At 39.5% G+C, this 27563-nt stretch overlaps 2 protein-coding genes, 1 long non-coding RNA gene, 3 other non-coding genes and 12 pseudogenes across 10 annotated transcripts in view; 17 read left to right on the forward strand and 1 right to left on the reverse strand.

The window, feature by feature from the left end:
• Positions 1 to 250: 250 nt before the first annotated feature.
• On the forward strand, positions 251 to 4527 carry LOC117538867. Its single transcript, XR_004567914.1, has 12 exons — positions 251 to 522; positions 697 to 812; positions 1177 to 1258; positions 1730 to 1914; positions 2090 to 2205; positions 2386 to 2534; positions 2710 to 2825; positions 3003 to 3162; positions 3338 to 3501; positions 3861 to 3942; positions 4117 to 4232; positions 4430 to 4527. It is a non-coding gene; the product is annotated as an uncharacterized LOC117538867 (long non-coding RNA).
• LOC117539015 lies at positions 261 to 360 on the forward strand. Its single transcript, XR_004567925.1, has one exon. It is a non-coding gene; the product is annotated as a small nucleolar RNA SNORD16 (small nucleolar RNA).
• On the forward strand, positions 561 to 628 carry LOC117539010 (annotated as a pseudogene).
• Positions 856 to 923, forward strand: LOC117539006 (annotated as a pseudogene).
• On the forward strand, positions 997 to 1096 carry LOC117539016. Its single transcript, XR_004567926.1, has one exon. It is a non-coding gene; the product is annotated as a small nucleolar RNA SNORD16 (small nucleolar RNA).
• On the forward strand, positions 1297 to 1364 carry LOC117539013 (annotated as a pseudogene).
• LOC117539007 lies at positions 1593 to 1660 on the forward strand (annotated as a pseudogene).
• Positions 1953 to 2020, forward strand: LOC117539004 (annotated as a pseudogene).
• Positions 2249 to 2316, forward strand: LOC117539003 (annotated as a pseudogene).
• LOC117539021 lies at positions 2573 to 2640 on the forward strand (annotated as a pseudogene).
• Positions 2867 to 2934, forward strand: LOC117539009 (annotated as a pseudogene).
• Positions 3201 to 3268, forward strand: LOC117539019 (annotated as a pseudogene).
• LOC117539005 lies at positions 3540 to 3607 on the forward strand (annotated as a pseudogene).
• Positions 3681 to 3780, forward strand: LOC117539017. The gene has a single exon (XR_004567927.1). It is a non-coding gene; the product is annotated as a small nucleolar RNA SNORD16 (small nucleolar RNA).
• On the forward strand, positions 3981 to 4048 carry LOC117539008 (annotated as a pseudogene).
• Positions 4276 to 4343, forward strand: LOC117539011 (annotated as a pseudogene).
• A 16-nt stretch (positions 4528 to 4543) lies between the features above and the next one.
• On the reverse strand, positions 4544 to 14773 carry map2k1 (mitogen-activated protein kinase kinase 1). Its single transcript, XM_034204799.1, has 11 exons — positions 14520 to 14773; positions 9754 to 9964; positions 8721 to 8867; positions 8414 to 8491; positions 8200 to 8251; positions 7784 to 7908; positions 5631 to 5838; positions 5428 to 5489; positions 5238 to 5296; positions 5075 to 5120; positions 4544 to 5000 (listed from the first exon to the last, which is right to left on the reverse strand). Exons 1-11 carry the CDS (start codon positions 14600 to 14602, stop codon positions 4887 to 4889), a joined length of 1185 nt encoding a protein of 394 aa, XP_034060690.1. The 5' UTR covers positions 14603 to 14773; the 3' UTR covers positions 4544 to 4886.
• Positions 14774 to 23916: 9143 nt separating this feature from the next.
• Positions 23917 to 27563, forward strand: part of megf11 (multiple EGF-like-domains 11) — an 80025-nt gene continuing 76378 nt past the window's right edge. For all 5 annotated transcript variants that reach the window (XM_034204958.1, XM_034204956.1, XM_034204955.1 and 2 more), the window contains exon 1: positions 23917 to 24156. The gene's annotated coding sequence lies outside the window, so the exon portion shown is untranslated. The remainder of the gene's footprint in view (positions 24157 to 27563) is intronic.

Consider the following 27563-nt stretch of genomic DNA (forward strand, 5'->3'; position numbering starts at 1 on the left):
ATTGTAGAATTTACTACTGTTAGTAAATGGATATCACAATATGATAACGTTTTTCTTATTGTAAATTACTTAGCTTTCATTGCCTCCTTCCCTTGATGAGCTGTGCGGCACCTGGCGTATCCTGCTTCCCTGAAGGTCGACTAAAAGTGAGTATTCTAAGGAGCAATCGCACGATACACTTTTAAGTTGTGAGCTTTCACTTCGTGGGTCCAAAAATGGGTTTAGACATTTTTGATTGATATACAGCTTACAATTTATCTTGCCATGATGGTGTAATTTGCGTCTGAGCCTGTGAACAGTGACAGTGGCCTGCTGTCGTTAAGCTGTCATAAGGCATTGACGAGTATGAGTTTCTGAGCAAGCAATAGCAACACCACAGTCAAAGCCATCCAACGTTTTTGTGGATAGCTTTTGTTGACTATGAGCATCTTGTCTTTTAGGTTACCACATTGAGGAAATCCCTGAGGTCCAACTGGTGGTTCTGAAGAGTGAGGAGATCCAGAAAGCACTTCGTACACCTAGGTAAGCGCCTAAAGTTCTTTATATTTATTTCAACTTATGAGCTGTGATGAGTTTCCTACTTCCGGTCCGTGTTTCTGAACCCTGATTATATGGAAGTCCTGAGTAACAAAAGCCTTAACAACATTTTTCTTTAGCAGAAGTTTATATTAAGACTGGGTTCTGTTTTCATCACAGGAACATCAACTGCAGAGTGCAGAAGAAGAATCCCTAAAGAACTTCAGGCTAACGCTAAACCTTTACACCAGGAATCTGAACAGTGAGGAGATCCAGAAGGCACTTCCTACACAAACGTAAGCACGGCTAACTAGGTTCTAAAATATATTTATAGCTTGTCAACTGTGATGAGTTTCCTACTTCCGGTCCGTGTTTCTGAACCCTGATTATATGGAAGTTCTGAGCAACACAAAGTATTGGTCCATGGTCCAAAAATGGGTTTAGAAATGTTGATTGATATACACAGCGTAACATTTATCTTGCCATGATGGTGTAATTTGCGTCTGAGCCTGTGAACAGTGACAGTGGCCTGCTGTCGTTAAGCTGTCATAAGGCATTGACGAGTCTGAGTTTCTGAGCAAGCAATAGCAACACCACAGTCAAAGCCATCCAACGTTTTTGTGGATAGCTTTTGTTGACTATGAGCATCTTGTCTTTTAGGTTACCACATTGAGGAAATCCCTGAGGTCCAACTGGTGGTTCTGAAGAGTGAGGAGATCCAGAAAGCACTTCGTACACCTAGGTAAGCGCCTAAAGTTCTTTATATTTATTTTAACTTATGAGCTGTGATGAGTTTCCTACTTCCGGTCCGTGTTTCTGAATCCTGATTATATGGAAGTTCTGAGTAACAAAAGACTTAAATAACATTTCTGTTTAGCAGAAGTTCATATTAAGACTGGGTTCTGTTTTCATCACAGGAACATCAACTGCAGAGTGCAGAAGAAGAATCCCTAAAGAACTTCAGGCTAACGCTAAACCTTTACACCAGGAATCTGAACAGTGAGGAGATCCAGAAGGCACTTCCTACACAAACGTAAGCGCCGCTAACTAGGTTCTAACATATATTTATAGCTTGTCAACTGTGATGAGTTTCCTACTTCCGGTCCGTGTTTCTGAACCCTGATTATATGGAAGTCCTGAGTAACAAAAGACTTAAATAACATTTCCGTTTAGCAGAAGTTCATATTAAGACTGGGTTCTGTTTTCATCACAGGAACAACGTCAACTGCATAGTGCTGAAGAAGAGTCCTCCGAAGAGCCCTCCGAAGAGCCCTCCGAAGAGCTTCAAGATAATGCTCAAACTGAACAATCGTGCCTGGCAGCTGTTTATTTCAGCCTGCCCATGCACACGATCATCAACACAAATCTGAGATTTGGACAAGCACTATGTACACCTACGTAAGCACCTTAAGTTGTTTTCACTTATTTCAGCCTGTTAACTGTGATGAGTTTCCTACTTCCGGTCCGTGTTTCTGAACCCTGATTATATGGAAGTCCTGAGCAACAAAACCCTTAAATAACATTTCTGTTTAGCAGAAGTTCATATTAAGATTGGGTTCTGTTTTCATCACAGGAACATCAACTGCAGAGTGCTGAAGAAGAATCCCTAAAGAACTTCAGGCTAACGCTAAACCTTTACACCAGGAATCTGAAAAGTGAGGAGATCCAGAAGGCACTTCCTACACAAACGTAAGCGCCGCTAACTAGGTTCTAACATATCATTTTAGCTTGTCAGCTATGATGAGTTTCCTACTTCCGGTCCGTGTTTCTGAATCCTGATTATATGGAAGTCCTGAGCAACAAAAGCCTTTAACAAAATTGTAGTTTAGCAGAAGTTCATACTAAGACTGGGTTCTGTTTTCATTACAGGAACAATGTCAACTGCAGAGTCCTCCGAAGAACTTGAAGATATTGCTCAAACTGAACAATCGTGCCAGGCAGCTGTTTATTTCTAGCCTGCCCATGCACATGATAATAAACACAAATCTGAGATTTGGACAAGCACTATGTACACCTAGGTAAGCACCTTAAGTTGTTTGCACTTATTTCAGCCTGTGAGCTATGATGAGTTTCCTACTTCCGGTCCGTGTTTCTGAACCCTGATTATATGGAAGTCCTGAGCAACAAAAGGCCGTAACAAAATTGTAGTTTAGCAGAAGTTCATATTAAGACTGGGTTCTGTTTTCATCACAGGAACATCAACTGCAGAGTGCTGAAGAAGAGTCCCTAAAGAACTTGAGGATAACGCTATTCCTTTACACCAGGAATCTGAACAGTGAGGAGATCCAGAAGGCTCTTCCTACACAAATGTAAGTACCGCTAACTAAGTTCTAAAATATGTTTAGCTTGTCAGCTGTGATGAGTTTCCTACTTCCGGTCCGTGTTTCTGAACCCTGATTATATGGAAGTCCTGAGCGACAAAAGCCTTAACAAAATTGTAGTTTAGCAGAAGTTCATATTAAGACTGGGTTCTGTTTTTATTACAGGAACAACTTCAACTGCATAGTGCTGAAGAAGAGTCCTCTGAAGAACTTGAGGATAATGCTCAAACTGAACAATCGTGCCTGGTAGCTGTTTATTTCAGCCTCCCCATGCACACGATCATCAACAGGGGTCTGAGATTTGGACAGCACTATGTACACCTACGTAAGCACCTTAAGTTGTTTTCATTTATTTCAGCCTGTTGACTGTGATGAGTTTCCTACTTCCGGTCCGTGTTTCTGAACCCTGATTATATGGAAGTCCTGAGCAACAAAAGCCTGAAATAAAATGTCTGTTTAGCAGAAGTTCATATTAAGACTGGGTTGTGTTTTCATCACAGGAACATCAACTGCAGAGTGCTGAAGAAGAATCCTTTGAAGAACTTGATGATATTGACCAAACTGAACAATCGTGCCTGGCAGCTGTTTATTACAGCCTGCCCATGCACACGATCATCAACACACACGGGTCTGAGATTTGGAGAAATTCACTTCCTACACCTACGTAAGCACCTTAAGTTATTTACACTTATTTCAGCCTGTTAACTGTGATGAGTTTCCTACTTCCGGTCCGTGTTTCTGAACCCTGATTATATGGAAGTCCTGAGCAACACAAAGTATTGGTCCATGGTCCAAAAATGGGTTTAGAAATGTTGATTGATATACACAGCGTAACATTTATCTTGCCATGATGGTGTAATTTGCGTCTGAGCCTGTGAACAGTGACAGTGGCCTGCTGTCGTTAAGCTGTCATAAGGCATTGACGAGTCTGAGTTTCTGAGCAAGCAATAGCAACACCACAGTCAAAGCCATCCAACGTTTTTGTGGATAGCTTTTGTTGACTATGAGTATCTTGTCTTTTAGGTTACCACATTGAGGAAATCCCTGAGGTCCAACTGGTGGTTCTGAAGAGTGAGGAGATCCAGAAAGCACTTCGTACACCTAGGTAAGCGCCTAAAGTTCTTTATATTTATTTTAACTTATGAGCTGTGATGAGTTTCCTACTTCCGGTCCGTGTTTCTGAACCCTGATTATATGGAAGTCCTGAGCAACAAAAGCCTTAATGACATTTTTCTTGAGCAGAAGTTCATATTAAGATTGGGTTGTGTTTTCATCACAGGAACATCAACTGCAGAGTGCAGAAGAAGAGTCCCTAAAGAACTTCAGGATAACGCTAAACCTTTACACCAGGAATCTGAACAGTGAGGAGATCCAGAAGGCACTTCCTACACAAACGTAAGCACCGCTAACTAGGTTCTAAAATATATTTATAGCTTGTCAACTGTGATGAGTTTCCTACTTCCGGTCCGTGTTTCTGAACCCTGATTATATGGAAGTCCTGAGCGACACAAAGTGTATTACTAACCAATGGAAGCAAGTGCTTTAGCCTTAAATGTATGTAAATTTAAAAAACGTATTTGTTCTCTCCATAGATCTAAACCAAGATACTGAAGCCCAAGAAGATTCCTGGAAACACAGAACTGCCAAACCAGTCATATAATGAATGAATAAATATTTGATTTCAAATGAACGAGTCAGACATGTTGTTTAAAATTGATTCACAAGACTATTTATTTCACAAAAGCTAACAAAGACTATAATCTGTTGGCGCTGTAAGGACACAAGGCAGAGGTAAATCAAGCACACAGGTTGAGCAGCATTTGTCATGATTAAATAATTTGATCATTAGAAAAAGATGGCTTTCAGTCAGGCCCGCAATGTAGCCTTATTGAATACATATTAATTTCACTTGGCATGTAGGTTGTACACTAAATATACAACTTTTAAACCCATTTCGTACTTTGTATAAACTGATACATTTTACTCATGATATAAATCCATTCATCAGAGGATCTTGGGATATGGAGTATGCTGTACACGCATCAGGCCTCACATAGCTGTACTGTGGGTGGGTGTCAAAGGCTGGTTGAGTCCAATGGTACTGCACAGCCAGCCTGCAAAGTCCACCTGCTCTGCCTCAGACTGCTTGATAAAAGAATGCACCTAAGGAAGAAAGTGTTAAATTGCTATAGAGAAATATTTAGGGAATAATAAAACTGGTAAATAAAGACTATTACCGTCAACTGCTTAAGGTCCGCTCTCTCTGCAGGATTCTTCACCAAACTGTAAAAGAGACACATTATCTGAGTGTAATGTAGTTTAACACCACTGGATGGCAGAAAGTCTGCAGATGTTTATATCGGTTTGGTGTATGATGCCAGTAAATATTTCCCAACATACCATTTGTTCACAAAGTCTTGGAATTCAGAGCTGAATATCCCGGGCAGCTTGGGTGGAGGCTGAAATGTTAAAAGGTCTGGTCAGCACTGCATATTTAATGATGAAATGGTAAGTAGATGGCAATTGTATTGATACAGCAGTTGACAGATATGTCCGTGTGGGGATGCGATCACATGATGAGCCCACTCACCTCATTTACTATGTAATCAAGAAGCTCAAATATAGCCATTGGTGGTCTGTCGGAACTGTATGCTGGTGGTAAAAACAAAAAAGATGTCAGTCTCTTTCATGCTTCACTGTCATCACTCAAGGTCACTATTTCATCACGATGCTGTCAGTTTTATTGTGGTAAACATGCTGTAATTTAAAACCCCTGCTTAATGTCAGACTTACTGCTGCCTGGCCGCCCGGGGGGCTGTGGCTTTGGGGAGGACTCGCCGCAGGCTGCCTCTCCTTCCACTGGGTAGCCAAAAATCTGTTCAAGCTCCCTAGCATCAGGTGGAGGGATAGGGAAGCGTCCAATGGCCATTTCAACCAGGGACAGACCCATACTCCAGATGTCCGACTGAACTGAGTAATGGGTGCCTTGTAAACGCTCCGGCTGCACAGCACAAATGAAAAAATCAGTTAGTGATTTGCATAAAGATTGACATGCAACAAAGCTGAAATTCATTACATACAGTGACATGTACAGTGAGGCAAAAAAGTATTTAGTCAGCCACCAATTGTGCAAGTTCTCCCACTTAAAAAGATGAGAGGCCTGTAATTTTCATCCTAGGTACACTTCAACTATGAGAGACAGAATGGGGGGAAATAATCCAGGAAATCACATTGTAGGATTTGTAATGAATTAATTGGTCAATTCCTCGGTAAAATAAGTATTTGGTCACCTACAAACAAACAAGATTTCTGGCTCTCACAGACCTGTAACTTCTTCTTTAAGAGCCTCCTCTGTCCTCCACTTGTTAACTGTATTAATGGCACTTGTTTGAACTCGTTATCAGTATAAAAGACACCTGTCCACAACCTCAAACAGTCACACTCCAAACTCCACTATGGCCAAGACCAAAGAGCTGTCAAAGGACACCAGAAACAAAATTGTAGACCTGCACCAGGCTGGGAAGACTGAATCTGCAATAGATGAGCTGCTTGGTGTGAAGAAATCAACTGTGGGAGCAATTATTAGAAAATGGAAGACATACAAGACCACTGATAATCTCCCTCGATCTGGGGCTCCACGCAAGATCTCACCCCCGTGGGGTCAAAATGATCACAAGAACGGTGAGCAAAAATCCCAGAACCACACGGGGGGACCTAGTCAATGACCTGCAGAGAGCTGGGACCAAAGTAACAAAGGCTACCATCAGTAACACACTACGCCGCCAGGGACTCAAATCCTGCAGTGCCAGACGTGTCCCCCTGCTTAAGCCAGTACATGTCCAGGCCCGTCTGAAGTTTGCTAGAGAGCATTTAGATGATCCAGAAGAGGATTGGGAGAATGTCATATGGTCAGATGAAACCAAAATAGAACTTTTTGGTAAAAACTCAACTAGACGTGTTTGGAGGAGAAAGAATGCTGAGTTGCATCCAAAGAACACCATACCTACTGTGAAACATGGGGGTGGAAACATCATGCTTTGGGGCTGTTTTTCTGCAAAGGGACCAGGACGACTGATCCGTGTAAAGGAAAGAATGAATGGGACCATGTATCGTGAGATTTTGAGTGACAACCTCCTTCCATCAGCAAGGGCATTGAAGATGAAACGTGGCTGGGTCTTTCAGCATGACAATGATCCCAAACACACCGCCCGGGCAACGAAGGAGTGGCTTCGTAAGAAGCATTTCAAGGTCCTGGAGTGGCCTAGCCAGTCTCCAGATCTCAACCCCATAGAAAATCTTTGGAGATAGTTGAAAGTCTGTGTTGCCCAGCGACAGCCCCAAAACATCACTGCTCTAGAGGAGATCTGCATGGAGGAATGGGCCAAAATACCAGCAACAGTGTGTGAAAACCTTGTGAAGACTTACAGAAAACGTTTGACCTCTGTCATTGCCAACAAAGGGTATATAACAAAGTATTGAGATGAACTTTTGTTATTGACTAAATACTTATTTTCCACCATAATTTGCAAATAAATTCTTTAAAAATCAGACAATGTGATTTTCTGGATTTTTTTTCTCATGTTGTGTCTCATAGTTGAGGTATACCTAGGATGAAAATTACAGGCCTCTCTCATCTTTTTAAGTGGGAGAACTTGCACAATTGGTGGCTGACTAAATACTTTTTTGCCCCACTGTATGTAATGACAAATCTAAGTGTTTTTTTTTTATTGTCCCATGTTCCAGTGCTGTAAGCATAGCCTACCTTAACATAGCTGATGCTTAAAGGATATTTTCATACTTGATATAAATGTATAGACAGTCCCAGTTAATTTGTGAGTGTCTTGTTGCCTTAGAGATACATCTGTGACACTCTGGAACAGGAATTGTAAATGCTTATGTGTGAATGAGAGCAGCTGGAAAGCAGGAGTGTGTCCTTTATAACTCACAGACATGTAAGAGCGGGTGCCCACAAAGGAGTTGGCCATGGAGTCGATGAGCTGTCCGCTCACTCCAAAGTCGCACAGCTTGATCTCACCGCGGGAATTCACGAGGATGTTAGAAGGCTTGACATCTGAAAGAGAGACAACAAAATATTGGGCAAGTGTTCAAGAGGGAACAGACAGTTCCACAGAGGAACTGCTGCAAAGCCTCAATGCATGCTGTGTACCGTGTGCTTGTCTGTTATAACATTTCCTTTCATTATTTACAGGTACAACACAGATCTACTCTGCATTCAAAACAGGGAATTACTGTGAGGTCGAGAACAATGCTCCGCATCATGTGAGCTTATTAACAGCACACATAAGCTTAGTATTCATTCATAAATGTATAGCATCTTTTAGTAAATGAAATAGTAATTTACCTCTGTGCATGATCTTATGTTTCTCCCTCAGGTAGGCAAGCCCCTTAATGACCTGGAAAGACACATATTGCATATCAGTGCAGAAAGAGATTTACATTATTTAGTCGTGCAATAGACATAATGTGCTCGCACATTTGCATCAAAAAGAAAACAAATGTAGCTCTAGTGTGACGTCCAGAGCATGAAACTGGAAGGAGGTGTTGGAGCTACCCACAGCGATGCTGACTTTGCCGAGGATTTGCTCCGGGATCTTGCCTGCCTTCTTCAGCGACTGGTCCAGGGATCCACCGTCCTACAGCCAGCAGAGGATTCAAATATAAACAGTATTTACTGAAAGAACTCTTTGAAATTCAAATATCCTTTATGCATTGCAACCCAATTAAACAAAATCCTTCAATACTAATGAGGTTGTACATGCAGGGAAACGCATGCCAGACACTCACAGCACAGTCTGTAAAGCAGCACTCAAAGTGAACGCTGTATAAACACACTGGCAGCCAGAAGTTATTAAAGATAAGTACCATATGCTCCATGCAGATGCTGATTTCTCCGTCGCTGTAGAAAGCTCCGTAGAATCCCACAATGTAGGGGGAGTTACACTCGTGAAGCACCTGCAGCTCTCTAATGATCTGGTTCCTGATGGCTGGCTTGATCTCCAGGTGGATCAGCTGCAACACAGCAGGAAGCAGGTTTCATGTATGCTCTTACATCACAAAGAACAGGGAAAAAAAGCATGATTCAATCCTCCTTTTGGACTTCTGTGTGAACATGTACACAAACATTATAAAATACATGGCATGATCATAAGGAAAATGTTGAAATTTGAACACAGCATTATGGTTGGCACTCTTTATTGTATGTAACAAATAACTGATTCTAATGATTCGGTCCTTTTAAGAAAGATCTTTATATATTATTATTTATATAAAGTATGTGTATTAATGTTGCAGCGTGTGAAAAAAGGAGCTTAATTTGTAATACTAAATACTGCAGCGTAACTTGTGAATTTCCATTTTATCTTTCAAGTTTATCCAAGTTTTATCCTAACCTCACATAGCAAATAATAACTTATTTGTTGATACTTAATTCAACTATTAATCCCAATATGAATCTTCTTAACTGAAGCATTCAAATTAATAGAACAAAATGTGTCTCTCAATTGTAGTGAAGTAGTATAATGTATATATCAGGAAATGCAAATAATAGGTGAAGAACAGGTACTTAAACAATGTGCTTATGTACGGTACTTGAATAAATATACTTTTTCATTGTCCACCAGTCTTTTTGCATATATGATACAGTACTCTTGGATGTTGTGACAGTCAGTCTGTTTTTTCAATTAACCACATTTCATGTTAAACAAATAGTGGAAAATGGGAAACAAATGTAACTGCACACTCGTTAAAAACATTGGTGGTGGCTGTAAAAACCAATACATGTCTGCTATACTGAAGAAAATACCCATGTACGTTATGAATGTAATTCCAATGTACACATCTCCTCTAGTTACAGTGCTTTTAGTATCTCCACCAAAGCCCTTCTCTATCAGCATACCTTCCTCGCCATGATCAGACCTGAGGGTCGGTGGGAGACCTTGAAGACGACGCCCCCGTTGCCAGCACCGAGCTCACAGATCTTCTCAAAGTCATCGTCCTTCAGCTCGCCCACCTTCTGCTTCTGTGTCAGAAAAGCCTCCAGACGTTTTCGCTGCTGCTCGTCCAACTCGAGCTCCTCTAGTTTCTTCTGCAGGGCATCCAAGTTTGTTCTTAGAGGGCAGATAGAGAAAGACAGCGAGAAAGAGGAGTTATATATTATTAATGTATTCCTACTCAGATACAAAGGCTATTGAATTCATTCTGAGGGATCTTTTTGCAGATGTTCATTTCATCCATATCTACTGTATTTCATATGATATTTAAACCTTGGAGGAAAGACAGAGCACGGAGTGTGACTGCCGCTCGTTCCTCTGGGATCAACATCAACCAACCAAAGAGCCAGAAGAAAGACAGAAAGTGTTGCAGGGTGAGTTTCAGAGAGAGGAAGCTCTGAGTTTGTCAGCGCTGATGCCGCTCTCCTTGTCGCTGTTGTCATGGCGATGCATTTTCTTGAGAAATATCTTATGGAGCAAGATCTTACAGCATGATTTGACCTCTTCTTCCCTCCCACTGCACTGTATAATGTTTGTTAAAAATCTATTTGGGCTTCTATCAGTAAATGTAAAAGAAGGTGAGGTAAAGACAAACAATAAGTCATGTTATTTAAAAAAACGTCTGCTCATGTTGACTAATAGATACAAGAAACCAATCAGCATTTTGGGTATATGTTAAGATTCACTAATAAGGACATTAAATATGCCTGCAATTTTCCTACATCTTTATCTCTCAACAAAAAGATTTACCTTTACTTAAAGTACTGGTCTTTTATTTTTGCATGCATATCTGATGACAATAATATCAGTGGGCTCAGTGTTAATTATGCATTTTCACAAGCAGCTAGAGCGTGGTAGTGCGCTCTTCTCTCGGCTGCTCTCCACCACACAGCAGTGAGAGGCTTAAGTGGTTTTATTTTTGACAGTAGGCCTGCATATCCATGGAGACGAGGTGCTGAGTTTGAGGTGGTTGTGGGAAGCGTGGGTGTTTTGTCGACAAGAGCTGGAGGTGGAGGAGGCTGAAACACACTCCACACAATACTGTGAGGGACGTCAGTAGCTCCACACTGCAGCCCCCCCCCCCACTACGGGAGAGATTGAGCACGATGCTGGCCTTTTATGCTCCATCCACACAATGTCCAAGGACATCAACTGGAAGGCAAAAGACTAATTATTTCTACAGCTTGCCACAAAGCTCAAGAGAGATGAAGCCTATTTTACCTGTGGACTTGAACTGCAAATGTATTTGCCTACTTTAAAGTACACAATTATATGTAATTATTAGTTAGATAACATGGACTGCAGCGGAGTACAAAGGGTCCAAGGGGGGAAGATCATCATGGAATCTTTGCTTCTTTACATTACATTCTGACTTAAATTCAGGCAAAGTGCACATAAATAGAGTAGTTTGATAATGTATCACAAGAAAGGCGTTATTGCATTTCCCCCAAAAAAAGGTCTGCAAGAGAACATAACAGTTTTTTAATTTAAGGGAAATGTATTGTTTTGCAACAAGGCGTGCCTATCTCAATTGCAAATAAGAACCAAATCCTTTGAGGTTAAGCAGGATATGCAAATCAAAGAGGAATCGGCACCACAAACTACGGTCAACTGCTCTGTTGGTTAATCATTAATTTTCTTTTTTACACATTCACATGAACACTGTATGTCAAAGTTCTCTAAACACCACTCACTGATTGACAGCAACACTTTTCTGAAAAATAAAGCTAAAGAAAAAATCCTTTAAAAAAACAGGCATATTCTGTAAGTGTGGGTTTTTGTGATAGTACGATGTTTTCCAACATTTCCAAGAACAGGTTGTTTTGTATTTGTTTTCAGATCTGCTCTGATAATGTTGGCTGGCATTATGCAGGGCACTCAGTACACTTCTCCCATGGCTGCCAGCCATTTCACACTGAGAAAGCATTTTGCGGGCTATAATGGCAACTCCTTTCCACCAGAGTGGAATGGTCTGGGTTCATTAGTGGCTCATCGATTGCATCTAGCTCATCTGCCTACTATATGAAGCACCTGTGCTGCTAGTATGAGCATCAGATACTCCTGTGTGCTTGTCCAAATCACCCAAAATAACAGGCTGATGTATTTGTGTGTTCTGAAACATCAGCCGTTTCTCATCTTGCTATTCAAAACAACTGGGAGGCTTTCATTATTTTTTGCTGAATGATATATTATTACAAGATTGTTTTGAATTGCAAGCGTAAATAATCTCATAAAACAGTTGAATCTGTGTTAAACTGCAAAACATTAATAATGATGGTGGAATTTCTTACTAACTGCTTAAGGGCCTTATATAATCACACTCAGTAGAGTTTAATTAATGCCATAAGTTAAATCTGGGCTTTATAACAAATTAACTTGACAGGTGTCAATTGAGAAGAGGCGAAACCAACCGAAATAAAAAACACCTGTAGGGACAAACTATGTACCCAAAGCAAGAGTCTCTAATACTATTCTATGCTTTTTGGGGGGGTTTGTAGCGTACTTAAGAAAACAGGGTCCTACACACTATGTCTATGTAAATTGTTGCAGGACTATAATGATCATTTATCAAATCAATCCTCAATTTATAAACACTTAGTTTACCAGCTCACAGATTACCCTTACATATTTTGGTCCCTTAAGGCACCCTCAATCTTGGTGGAGAAATGTGTCCTGTTTGAACGTTTTGAAAGTAGCCATGCTCCTCAGTCACAGCTGAGCTCCAGCCAAACATTATGTCTTCAGCAACAAAGCCAAGGCACATCTCTCCCTTGTGATGGTTCCCACTTCCTAAATGTGAGAATGCTTTTCTTTGTCTTAATAAAATGCATATCTTGGTCGTTTTAAAAACGCCCACAACATTTTAAGACATCACCTTACTTTACCAATTGACAGTTTTCTCTCTCTTCTGACATTTCAAAGGCCAAATTATCAATTAATCGATATAGAAAATACGAAACAAATTCATTGAAAAGGTCTGCTGGTTGTTATCCTATGACTTTTAACTAAAGTTCCAAACTGTGGAAATAGATTTTTCAAAGATGAATGCAGAATTATAATCAGACCTTACGCATCATTTGATTTCAGTCCATTACTTTTTAAGTCATTTATTGAAAAAAACAATGAATAAAAAAATAAATACATCTTAGCACCCTCAGATATATGATCTAATGATAAAACCATGAATTGTTCCTCCTCTACAGGACATAAGAAAATCCGCCATCATGCGAGAGGACATGTTATGTAATTTTCCTATCAACTCATGCAGCTTGTTGCTGGACTGACTGGCTTCCTCTCGGTGAAATGATAACTATGTTGTCACAACTGTTTAATATCTCCATTACTGTGTTTTGGTAAAGAGTGGTGGGAACAGGTCTTACACAAAACCCCTCCAACACACAGCAATATTATTCTACACGCTACCTCCCTGCAAAGGTCAATCTCTGTCAAATGATTGTGCACGCAAACTGGGAGAGATGGAGTGACTATGAAGAAACGACCCGTGAGCTGTACGTTATTCACCTTTACCATGGCAGACACAAACCAATACAGCAGTTGACCGTAGTTTGTGGTGCTGATTCTCCATTAATTAGATAACACCTACCATATCCTGTTCAACAGCAAAGGAATTGGTTCTTATTTGCCATAGAGACATCCATGTCTTGTAGCAAAACCATTCATTTCCCATGACTGTAAACCCTGTTGTGTTCTCTTGCAGGTCAATCTCTGTCAAAAGACGGAGATGGAGCGACCACGAAGAGACGACATGAGAGCTGCACATTATACACCTTTACCATGATAGGTGATACATATTTCACTTATTATGGCTCAGTTCCATAAGGTGTCCCTATAATTAAATCCATTGAACTAACATGCACACTGGCAGAGGCCTGAAACAACCTCACCTAAATGGAATGCGCTGAAGACAGATTGAATGTTATTAATTATAGGTTTGCTTTTCCTGCTACAACCTGCAACCACACCTAAAAAAAACTAATACAGACAATGATGCTTAGTTTTTCTCTGCTAATAAGCAATGTGGTTATTTTACAAGAGTTACAAAACAGTTTGAAATATTTGGAACGTTTAGCGGTTTCAATATTTTGCGTAAACTATAGTGCATTAATGATGACTTGATCAACAGGGAACCAGCAACTTAATGTACTACAAAGTTATAGTAGCTTAATGATTGAAGTCATTATGAAGCATATGTATGCTGTGTGTTTTGCACAATAGGTCTGACGGGAAATGCTGTTTAACACTGTCAACTTGAGTTTGAGGTAAATGTTTAGCTTTTCACTTTTACTATTACACTCTTACATTTTAAAGTTAAATTGATTGATTTAAAAAACGAATCTACTGATTAATCAAACATGACACACACACACACACGCACACGCACGCACGCACACACACACACACACACACACACACACACACACACACACACACACACACACACACACACACACACACACACACACACACATTAGGAGACCTAGGAGGACAAACTGTAAGGTGAAGAAGGTTTTTTGTTATGTGAGTGCAGATGACTCAAGCCTTTACAGCACATTGAACATGAACCTGACATACACGATCAATCAGAGATCCCTTATCAATGCTCCTGCTTCACCTGAACATCAGTGGATGAATATGTAATATTGACACTCACTCTGTGGCTCCGGTGCCATTGATAGTGTTTCCATCGGGGATTGGGTTGAGTTGGATGGGCTCTGGCTTCCTTCTCTTCTGCATGTTACACAAGACACACGAAACACACGAGCTGCAGGAAATAAAGATGGACACAACGAGGAGAGCTCTGCTATCAAAAGGCACGGTGAGGTTACTCGACAGAGAATAAGATACACAGCTGTGCAGGAGGGGATGATGCTCTTCTCAATGGGTGGATGTGAATGATCTGGGAGATGAAACGTCACAAAAATATTTACATCTGTCTTCCGGACAGCATGGCTGGGCTTGGGATAGCGCCCCCTCTGCTGGTGATGGGTGGTATGACCATCAGAGGAGGGAGAAGTACTCTTTTAGCAGGAAATCTACAATGTGAAACATTTGAGTTAAGTCTTAAATCTTAAAGGGAAAATAGTATTCTTTACCAATAGAATGCACTTTATTTCATTGAAATATATTTTATGGAAATCAGAATCAGACACACGTTATTGCCCCTTTGGAGGCATTAGGTGACATCACAGTTGTTCCGTTTCTGAATAAAAATGTTTAAATAATAAGAAATATGTACAAATATGTGGATTAGAGTTCATACAATAGTCAAAAGTAATAAAAACAATGCTTTTTTACTATACTGTAAAGGTACAATTCAGTCTTAACTTTATCCATAATACATAATTCTACTATGATTATATTTTTGTATTATTATTATTTACAAAGCATTAGCATTTGATTGGAAATGGAGAATTGTAATGAAGTCCTCTGCACACACAGTAATATTTAGCCTTGCATTTAACCCATCCTAGTATTAGGAGCAGTGGGCATAATAGGCGGTTATGCCATCACTTACTGTACGGAGGCTCAGTCACTGGTACTTTTTCATTTACAAAGCCATGTTGGATAAACTACCATCTTATATCTGCTCCCTGATCTCTCTGCGAATTGAAAGTACTTATTGCCTGAGATCGCATGCTGTGGTTTTATTAAATGTGCCAAGTGCTAGGACAGTCTTAGGGAAGAAAGCTTTTAGATGTGCAGCTCCACTAACATGGAACAGTCTGCAAAAAGAATGGAAAATTACCAAGCTAGTACCACTACATGTTTTTAAAGCTCGGTTGGATGCTACAAAATCAGATGCTGTTGGTACCTGTACTTGTGGTTAAATATGTAAATTGTAATCCCTGTACATTTTGCTGTATGATGTCCTTTTGTTGTTCTGTTGTTTATGTCTTCTTGTGGAACCTACTGCTGCAGGTCTCCCTTGAAAAAGAGATCATTGATCTCAATGGGATTTTACCTGGATAAATAAAGGTTTTGAATTGAATTGAATTGAATAGTACAAATGGAAAAATAGTTTTAAAAAAAATACCCTTTAAAGTTTAGACTAAGCTACTGTGGCTCAATAAAGATAGGAAATAAAGTATATACATATATTAAAAGTAGTTAAGCACAGTACTTGGGTGATTCATTTAGTAACCATCACTGATAACCATGTTGTAATCTAAATTGCGGTTTAATTCAGACCTGATGTGGGACTCGGCCTGAAGATGCCATTTCCTTTTTTCTTTCAATCATCTCAACTGTGCAACACTCTGGCATTGGTGCATTATTTACACAGAGCATTTCCAATATATTTTTGTTTCTATCCTTTTTGTACGCATTCCAGCATTTTAAACACTTAACGATTGATGGATAAAGCACTTATATTTGAACACTTTAGTAGATATTGTAATTGACAATTTTTTGATATGTATTTCTATTTTCTTTTAACATTAACTTTATATATACTGTTTGATTGTACTCTCATTTTAAGAGAGCTTTTTAAAAAAATAATATCATCATCTTTTTTTCTCCTGGTTTTCATCAGCAAGGGACCTTTTCTGTGCATGCTCCGCTTGTATTCTTTATTTCAGTCTGTCTGATTTAACCCACAGCAATACCCTTCCTGCTTTAATGCCTCCCTTTACACATATGACACATATGATACTTGATGACACCTTCTGTGGCTGTGAGGATTAAAAGAAGATGATTCAATTCAAAACCTTTATTTATCCAGGTAAAATCCCATTGAGATCAATTATCTCTTTTTCAAGGGAGACCTGCAGCAGTAGGTTCCACAAGAAGACATAAACAACAGAACAACAAAAGGACATCATACAGCAAAATGTACAGGGATTACAATTTACATATTTAACCACAAGTACAGGTACCAACAGCATCTGATTTTGTAGCATCCAACTGAGCTTTAAAAACATGTAGTGGTACTAGCTTGGTAATTTTCCATTCTTTTTGCAGACTGTTCCATGTTAGTGGAGCTGCACATCTAAAAGCTTTCTTCCCTAAGACAGTCCTAGCACTTGGCACATTTAATAAAACCACAGCATGCGATCTCAGGCAATAAGTACTTTCAATTCGCCGAGAGATCAGGGAGCAGATATAAGATGGTAGTTTATCCAACATGGCTTTGTAAATGAAAAAGTACCAGTGACTGAGCCTCCGTACAGTAAGTGATGGCATAACCGCCTTGGCATACAGGGTACAGTGATGCGTAAGTGCTTTACAATTTGTCAAAAATCTCAGTGCACTGTGATACGCAGCATCTAACTTGCTCAGGTAATTGGCAGGTGCATTCATATATAACAAATCACCATAATCCAGCACAGGTAAAAAGGTCACAGTGACTAGCCTTTTCCTGGCCTCAAGCGAGAAACAGGACTTATTTCTGTAAAAGAAACCTAGCCTAACCCTCAGCTTTTTAAGCAGGTTATTGACATGAAGTTTAAAAGTGAGACAGTCATCAAGCCAGATACCCAAGTATTTGTAAAAGGTAACCACTTCAAGTTGTATTTCTTGCGTAGTTACAATATCCAAAGCAGTCTCTGGTGTATTTTTAGCTTTAGCTTTAGAAAAGAGCATTACCTTGGTTTTATCCACATTTAAAAGAATGATGATCTTATATTCTACTCCAGATTGGACTTTTACAGGAACTCAGAGATGTTTAACCTCCAAGAGCTGGCTTTGCTTTTCCAGAAATGCCCGGTTTACCAATCATTCACATACAAAAATATATAAAATATCAACTGGCTTTTGCATTTAACAAAGATGTTCTATCAGGATTCATTTGAACAGTGCTTATTAATTGTTTAAACTTTCTGATGTATTTCATAGATCCCAAAATAGAAAAACGTTTTGATCTATTCTGTCTTTAATTTAGGGTCCATACTGTATCAGTCACTTTGACCTCTGTGGAAAATATAAATCAGAACCAGCGATGAATGCTTTCACCTGTTAGGCAAGAGCCCATCACCTCCCTTAGTGAATGATGTTTCAGCTGTCAGCCCAACCGGTCCATGCAGATTAGACATCAAGCACAACTTGAAACAGGCTGCCATTTTACAATCTGCTCTGACGTCTCTACACACTGCCCTGACAGACACAAGGCCACTGAGGCGTGCCTGGTTTACCAAAAGCATCTTACTGCCAAAATCATCTTTTTCTCCATAAACCAGGACTGACAGAGAGGAAAGATTGGTCGTGTCCTATCTTCAGCCCATGGACAGGAACTGTGTGAATTCTAAGTTGCTTTTGACAAATTGGGATGTGGGAACTCAAGCATATCAGACCTGACTACAGTCCCTGTCTCCCACATGGGTCATAAAACATCGACACCAGGGGGTTTCTTTCCTGGGGGGCGAAGTACAGTGTATTATATAAAGGGTTCAAAACCCAAAATAGATGGGGTCCACTGATCTGTACGCTCAATAGTGTTTCATTCATTTAGTTTGTAGGAATTCAAGCGATCTTTCAGATTTGGTAGGAGGTGTAGCAGTAATGCACACAAGATGAATGTCATTTCATTGGTTGTGATCGAAACATAAAAAAACTTAAAGTCCTGCTCCTGAGTTTTGATTATTATGTACTCAGTTGGAGTTCCACTGTACTTCAATCTGATGTTATATAATCAGCCATAATAAGTGAAAACACCTGCGTGGGTCACTTGGGCTGAATCCAATTAGATTCAGTTAAAATCCCCCCCCCCCCCCCACACACACACACACACTCAAAAATGTGTTTTTCTTGTTGCTACTTCACTTTGTTGTTTAGATACACTGCATAATGATGCAAGTGCAGAGTTTGTCACACATATCTGCTCAACGGGGACATTTTCCCTGCGCTCACCTTTAATATTGGATTGCGTCTTGTATACAAGCATGATTTGCTTTTGGACAAACATTTTTAGCAAATGATGGACCAAGTGACACAAGTGAGAGGAGGCAACTTAAAAACACCAGGGATGAGAATTGATTTTTTGGTGAAACAGGAGACATCTTTTTCCATCAGTTAAACTGTTGATATGAATAATAGACGTTCTGTATTGTTGTAATTGGAAGGAAGAAGATGCCATTTTAAAATGTATTACAATCTAATTTAATATTTCTTGGCAAGGCAAGGCACGTTTATTTATATAGCACCTTTCAACACAAGGCTATTCAAAGTGCTTTACAAAAATGAAAGACATTAAGAAAATGGCATTTAAAATCAGTCATTAAAAAGCAAAGATAATAAAATAAACATTAAAAGAAAAAATACATGAATAAAAGTTACAGTGCAGTTTAAGATGTGAATAGTTCAATTAAAAGCAGCGACAAAAAGAAAAGTCTTCAGCCTGGATTAGTCAGAGTTGCAGCGGACCTGCAGGTTTCTGGGAGTTTGTTCCAGATATTTGGAGCATAATAACTGAACGCTGCTTCTCCATGTTTAGTTCTGACTCTGGGGACAGAAAGCTGACCAGTCCCTGAAGACCAACAGATTTAATGCGTTTTCATTGTTTAAAAGCATTAAAAAATGGAAGCTATTGACAGTGAGGTTTGTGAATAACTCTGTTCGTGTTGCAACAGAATGTCATTTTTCAAAGCTGTGAACATCAATTACAACAATTACAATTAAATAACTTATTTATTTAATTTCTGCCCTCAGATTTTACCTTAATCTTGCTATAAAAATAACTCACACCCTCCTATTCTCTCTTTGGTATATTTATTTTTGTTTTAGCTTTTTAGAGCAAGTACAGTACATACTTGCTCCTGTGGGTATTGTCCACAGTGGTGACCATTGCATGTATGATATGTGAAATGTGTATTTGTAAAGCGCTTTGAGCATCTGGAAAAGCGCTATAATAAATGTAAGGAATTATTCATTATTATTATTATTATACTGTGTGAAGCTTGTACAGAAATATCCATATTCATGGCTGCATATGTAATGCACATATACTGTATTTTAAAAAATCATTGCAGAGCAAACACACATACAGGAAGACTGTAGCAGAGACATATAACAGGTTTCACATAGGCAGCCAATGTACAGCTCAATCATTTCAGCCCAACACTGTTTCACCAGACATTGCAGCACCATGAGGAGACATAAAAGGAACCCACTCAGATGCTCTGATTGAGGACAAGCAGCAGTGGTGGGGAACCAGAATATGCTATGCCTTGTTTGATGCTGTGAATGTGTTGCCTCATCCACCACTACTTTGTTTGGGGACTCTGGGATTTGCGGTCAGGGATTACAGCAGGCCACAAAGGCAACTTCTGAAGCAGTCGATAACAGCAGACAGTCGCTCGGGCTGAGGAGAGGGGCCAGCAGTAGAGGTCCCAAACATGCAAATCTGTGCAATGACTAACACAGAAATGTTGCCACAGAATGGGAAGGACAAGTGGGCACTCTTTTGCACTGTTTTCAGTTATTGTAGTAACTGTTTGATCAGGCCCGGTTCTACGGGGGTGCATAAGGGTGCATTGCACCCTCAGTTGAGTCAAACACCGCCACCCCTCAGCGGCCCGCAAGTGCCAGAAGACCTCGGCAAAACAGAGCCTGCCCAGGTATATTTAAAAAAGTACCCAACTCGCCTGTACAGTGGGGTAAGGCGCTCATTTTGCAGCTCATGGTTTCAAAACAGAGATTGGCTGGAATATTCATGTGAAAAAGATGCCATCTTCTGCTATGCATGTAGACATTTCAGTTCAAGTAAGTCAGATGCCTTCACCACAACTGGCTACAACAACTGGCGCCATGCTCTTATAGGCTACGTGATAAGGGAGGACTGGGAAGGCATGAATCAAACAAAGAGCACATAGATCCATAGATCTCTTAATGTTGTTCTCAAAGTGCACCAGATTGATGTTTTAACTTCAATATTTAAAAAAATATCTTCCCGGGGGAGCATGTCCCCAGACCCCTCTAGAGGAAGTGAGGACCCTCCTAGAGGGTGTTAGGTCCACTCCGCACTTATAAAAATAGCACTTTACCCCTGCACTCTCTCTAATCTCAGATGCACCCTGAGTCATTTTGTTCTGGAACCGGGCCTGTGTTTGATGTTAAGCATACTATTTCCTTTTATTCATTGGTTGAAACTTGGAGTGTTTGAGATTCCATCCTTGTTCGGTTCCACATTCAAGGTAATGAAATCCAACGCATGGACTTCATTTTCAAGTGTTGGTCCATTTAATCTATTTCATAAAATGAAATTCAAATCATTGTTTCCTTCACCTTGAGTGTCCCCTCCTTGGTCTATCAGGTGCAGACTAAATTGGACGTCTTACATTAATTTCACCAAACTGATTTGATTCCTCAATGTTCAAATAAAACCCTTTAAGCAATGTGTTTTTTTTCTTGACTAATGCCTCACAGAGATCAAGATATAAATCATTAAAAAGATAACAGTTATAGACCAATGCATTCATATTATCAAAAGAAAAAAAAGGAAAGGAAATACAAATGTTGCACATCCTTGAGTGGTGTAATGGACTTTCATGTTTCATACAGCATAATGTCTCTTAGCCAGTGTTAAAAGGAAGGTGGAGCTGTGCCCTTCTGTTTTGGTAAGATAACTCAGCGAGCTAATACAGAGAGCAAAGGCAGCTGTGTCTTCTTTTACTTTTGGGCAGATGTAGTTCATCTGGAGCCGAGCCAAAGACAGCACACAGAGGACTGCATGCGCCAAATGTGGCTGCAAACACATTTCTGATAAAGTACGAAAAACAAAAGTCCAACACTAAGATGTACTGAGGCAGAACAAGTACTTGTAAATGATTGAGAAATCAACACACACACACACACACACACACACACACACACACACACACACACACACACACACACACACACACACACACACACACACACACACACACACACACACACACACACACACACACACACACACACACACACACACACACACACACACAGTACACCGCTGGGAAAGTGCAGGTTGGTTTTAGTGGCATGGAATATGTTGACCTAGCCTACAACAAACATAAGCAGACAGCAACAACTGAGAGATACTCAACGAGTTCAACGTTTCTAAATACATACATCCAACTAGTTCAAGGGGCCCTATGTGTTTTGGGTTATCTATCTTCTGTTTTGTAAAGGCTTTTGTGCATGTAAATGGTCTTCAAAGGCATCTCTAAGCGGTTGATCAATCACAACAGAGCCAGCTAACCAATCAGAGCAGACTGCGGGCTCTGGTTTCAGGCTGAAAAGCGGTGCTGCAGAAAAAGGCAGTATGAGAAAAAAAACCTTTTGAACATTAAAGCATGTAAACAGGTCACAGTAGAGGCACAGAATACAGTTATGAAACCTGAAAATTATGAAATTATGAGAACCTGGCACAGAAAACAATTATGAAATGTGAAAATGACCCCATTAAATTCAAATCTGAGCTTTACCTATACTGTAGTTGAATGTTTCAATTTCATGCCACATACCACTATATCAGTACATATTTTACAGGTGTAGTTAGGCTAAAGGTCACTTTACAAATGAGGATTTTACATTAAAAAAAGCTTATATAATATGGTGCATTGTTAGAGATTAAACTCCCCAAACATGTGCAGAACTAGAGCTGAAACATTAAGTTGATTAATTACGCAAATGTATCTAATTGAGTCAAATGCTTCTGCCTTAAATCAAGTGAGCTGACAAATGTGTCGATAGAATAGCCATTGGGTGAACAATACAAGCATGTCCACTTTTAATTATATATAATTTAGTATTTTGTGTTGTTTTGTTACCTACTACCCACTGTGTTCATGAACCTGGTCATGTTATACTCAATTTTTGCTTGTTGTCTATAATCTTCCTAAAAGTCCAAAACCATCTTGATCTTATAGTCCACTTCTCCATCTCTGTGATTGTATACCCTGTTTGTGGCTCTTACCCTTAATCATAGTTGTCTTTCCTGCTGAAAATGCAAATCACAAGGCTCACATATAGTTTCCTTTTAAAAATGGCTCCCTAAAACAGGTGGTCAATGCAGTTTTAAGGCAATGTTCCTCTAACAGGAGTAAATGGTGCATTTTTTTGTTATCATTTTCAGACACAGGTTAATACCATATACGTGTTACAATACAATACGTGTTGCTCTGAGTGTTTACAGCAGCAGGCGGTGTAGGTGGAATCGACTCAAAACAAAGTAAAGTGCCAGTGATCATTGTAATAAAGGAACCTCTCAACAGTGCACATTGATGTGTTTTTAATTAAAGAGGGGTTAAGCTTTATCAAGGTTTGGGTACACAAAAAATACTTATTAGGGATCAGAACAAACATTAAATACCACAAGATGTGTCCTTTACAATGTTTTGTCAGGTCAGAGAATAATCCAGTTAAAACAAGGATATTTACCTTAGATGCCCTGTCCGTTACACTCTCAAGCCTCTGACCTTCCCCAAATAATCATACCTCTATTAAATGTCACAGTGTGAAACTATCCAAATATTTCCAAATATTTCATGTGGAAAATTCCAAATGGGGATAGTTTATGTTCTGGGAAACATCAGGATAGTTGAGTTTGAGTTTGACTGAAACCTTGCAAATACTTTTTGCAACCAACCATTACTTAACTTCGTCTTTAAAAAACTGAAATCTTTTGGAGGTCTGGGGATATGTCAAATGGGTTTGGAGCAATTATCTGAATGCAGAAGGTGAAGGAAAAACTAATTCCACCTGATCTAAGTTGATCCTTTTTTTCTTGGTTCAGAGGAGAGCTGTAGTGTTCACCCTTGCGGAAAAATATAGGATCTAATTATAATAATCACGCTGCTCCTGGCAATGTACCCACCATCACCTCATATCATTTTTGCAAGCTGACAGATGGGAGCTAATCTTAAATAGAAATAAGCAAACTAGTTTTTGCCCTTTAAAGAGTCCCACAGGTTGTTTACCTTAAAAGTGCATTTCATATATCTTCTTATTTCAATTATAGGAATATTGTGGGATTATGTTGAAGTGGTTTGTGTGTGAGGGTGAGAGAGGGGGGCGTGCGTCTTCAGCATCACCCCCATGACGTCACCATAGTTTAAAGTGGGCCGCGCTCCACCAGAGAAGGAGAGGAGAGAGAAGAGGCAGGAAGCAGCGGCAGGTCCCCTCACAACACCTGACTTCTGCCCGCCGTGCGTGCTGCACAACGCCGCTCTGAACCCCACAAACAACCTGCTTTAACCCAGCAGCATTTTGAGTTTATCACCAATGAAACATGGAAGCCCGGGTCGCACCGTGGACCCGCTGAATGCTGTTTTGTCGAGGGCGATAACTTTAAATCTCAAGTCTCCAGACGGGTGAGTTTTTTTTTCGCCAAACAAAAAGAGCTTTGACTTAATCAGCAGAGGATGCTAATAATGCTGCAGTGTTGTATGTCCCCACCCCTGTACAGTATCTGCTGATAAAACAGCTTTTCTTTTTTGTTAATAGAGATTTGTTACATTTTTAGTTTGTGTTTTGGACGAAGCCCGCAGTAAATTGGCATTTGGGGAGCCTGCTGCTTGCTGGCTGCTTGGTGTGACAAATGGTGCTTTCTATTTAATTAGGCGATTGGCAAGTCTATACTATGGAAATGTGCGTACTTTGCCAAATAAATCTATCCAGAGAGTTTTATAATTTTGCTGACATGCTATTGTTGTTTATGTTTTTTTTTGCACGGCTTGGAGACTGCGTTTGTATGCCAGGAATGCTATTAGTTTGAAGACGCAGAGATTTTAAAGTCTGTCGTTCAAGGAATGCTAATGCTGCAGAAGTGTGTTTAAAAGAGTTGGTTTCAACTGCTTCAATGCCAACTCTGCTTAGATTCATTATGGTGGGTTTATTCATAAATTATGTGACTGTAGCTGATCATAATATTGCATGTCTTGCTTCCCCTGGGATTAAATCATTTCTCATTAACATTGGTTGAAGAAGCCCCTGTGACTCAAATGTCTTTCTCAATTCTAGCTGAATTTCTCGGTGGAATTCCAACATTTGTTGTGTCTATCAAAGTCATGAGTGAATCAGCCAGCTGTGATCAACAACATGATTCAGTCTAGAAAGACCCCATGCTGTATGTTATGTCAATTTTGAGCCACTAGATGACAACATAGTGCAAGCTAAAGCAGCCGATTAAACTTTCATTAGTCTATTGGTCAATGAGCAGATCTGCACCACGGTTAAATAATGAAGTCACTACTGCTGTAGATTTATTTTTGCAAAAAAAACAACATAAACAGACAAAGGCGGCTTTTGTTGAATTAATACTTTTTTAAAAACGACTGGCAGATACAGGAGGTGCACTGACACACACAGACGTCTCATTTGAAGCCCTACAGTAGATACGGTTGTTTTTCCTGTTGGAGCTGCATGCACTGTATCCCACACTCTGCATGGGTTGCCCGCATTATAGCAATTTGTCATAAAGTCATTTATCATAAATGTGCCTTGGCACTGACTCCAGCAATGCAGGATTTGTTTTGAACCTGAGACTGACACTTTGTACAAGATGTATAAGTTCATGTTTTCAACACATATTTGCTTCCTTACCCTTTGATGACTTTATTTCCATAAGTCTTTTAAGTTTTTTGAGTATGTAACGGTGACGCATGTCGTTTTTAATCACTTCCCAATTTTTAGATTCTACATTATTTCCCTTATAATAACCACCCAAATCTTTCACGGTGCACAAATAAATAATTCACATCATTTAAAGTATTTGGCCTTTTTGTATTTTGAAATTTAGATTACGAGTTTAAAAGTCAAAGCTATTTCAATTCCACTAAAGCAACAAATAAAGACGGTTCTGATTCTATCAGAAAATGTGGACTAAACCTTTTTTTTTATTTGTTTACTCCCACAGAGCCTTTATTTTGGAAGTCAAACAAATCCACATATTCCTTTTTGTAATTGTAATGTTACTGTCATGTAAAAACTGTGTCTCTACAATATGTTAACCATTAACCTGGGTATAAATAGCCACATGGTTTTCTGTTTGAAATTGTAATTTTCAGCCAATCAAGTAATTGATTTATTCTTTATAAGGACAGGTTTTTACTTTCTACAGCAGATAATACACTTTTGAAGTAATTGTATCCCATTATTATGCTCATACAGTATACACAACTTTTTAATGTACAGTAATAATGAAACCTTTAAAAACAATTCTATTTGCAGCTTATGCATATAAAGCTTGTGTGATCAAAAATACATTTTATTTATTTATTGCACAAACGGTTGCTTTAGTCTCTCCGGGAATAGCATGCACCTGCTGAAGTGGTGTGGCATGTTCAATGAGCATTCCATTTATTTTACCCTCTAATAAAGTGTCTATTCATCATCACATGTGAGCTGAGGTTGCTGTTGAATACCATCTGCCGGTCCTCAGGGTTTGGGGTTTGATTCAAGCTGTGATTTCATACAACTTTTTCCAGCATTGAGAGGTTATTCTGCCAGAAAACAAATTGATACTCAGTTCAGCCTCAGTGCTTCAGCTCTCAGTCGAGCCAAGGACGGTATTTGCCTCCGAGACGCTGTGAATTCTGACGTTGTTTAATGAGAAGTGAGCGGACACATCTTTGTCATTTTCTGAGCTCTTCCAAAGCGACGGAGCCTTCAAGGGCACACGAGTGGCTTGTGCATTTGGTCGTTTTCTGTTGTTTGCTCTTTACAGTCTAGTAAACCCTTTCAACTGGAAATCCTGATGTTTGGCTAAATCAATACCTTTAATTAGTGTTGATTAATGAAAGTGTGGCTGTGGAAGGCATACGGCTCTCTCATGTCACAAGGACACATTCTATTAGCAAACAGAGAAATTGCTTTACATGTTAGGAATTTGATTTGCACACTTATAACCATTCACAATGTAGATAAGACATAATGAAAGTATACGTAAAAACTGTAAGGACAATTTACATTTCTGAAGGATTTAGAGGACACACTAATTTGTTCTTTAAATATTCAATGAATGCAATTAACACTGGTTTGGACTCATGCAAGCTCAATAATCTCTTAATCACATGTGAATTAAAAGATTTGGAAGCACTCTTCAGCACATATGCCGAGGAACAATTTCCCCCACAGGCCAGATATGTTTTTGGCAGTGTGAATAGTCTCTAGCAGCATATCTAGATTTGCAGTATACTGTGTTCTGTAGGAAAATAAGTATAATGGGTCCAGTCCACAAGGGCAAAGCATAGTCAGCTCATCGTTGTAAACTTGACTGTGATGTTGAGAACTAGTGAATACCTCAGTGTTCTGTAATATTTCAAGGCAGTGTTTGTTGTTTTGAACACTGTTTTTTCTGTCGAAGCCCCTCAAAAGTAACAGCTTGAATGACCTTTATTCTGCAAATTAAGCTGTTTTTGCTTTGCACTGACTGATAGATCTTATTATTTCAGCAAAATAGCATTGAGCAAATACCCTGGAGCCAAAGCAACTGTATTAACAAAAGTTAATGAAATATAGGAGGCAGAACCTGAACTTTTTGGTATGCTTTTAAAAGCTGTGGCATTTACATTTTGAATGCCTGTGTAGAGGGAATAAAAACAATATAATGCAACATACACCCTCATCTGATATAACTATGTAAACATTCTAATGTGTGCTGGAGCTTTTACTCTATTGGTTGACTCAAACAAAAGCTTGTTTGAGTCCTTTTTGTCATACTTTTTTTGTTTGTCTAAGTCTGTACGGTAAGAAAAAGTCATGGTCAAGCAGGATTTGC

Source organism: Gymnodraco acuticeps, unplaced genomic scaffold (genome assembly GCF_902827175.1).
Source record: "Gymnodraco acuticeps unplaced genomic scaffold, fGymAcu1.1, whole genome shotgun sequence".
Classification (NCBI taxonomy): Eukaryota; Metazoa; Chordata; class Actinopteri; order Perciformes; family Bathydraconidae; genus Gymnodraco; species Gymnodraco acuticeps.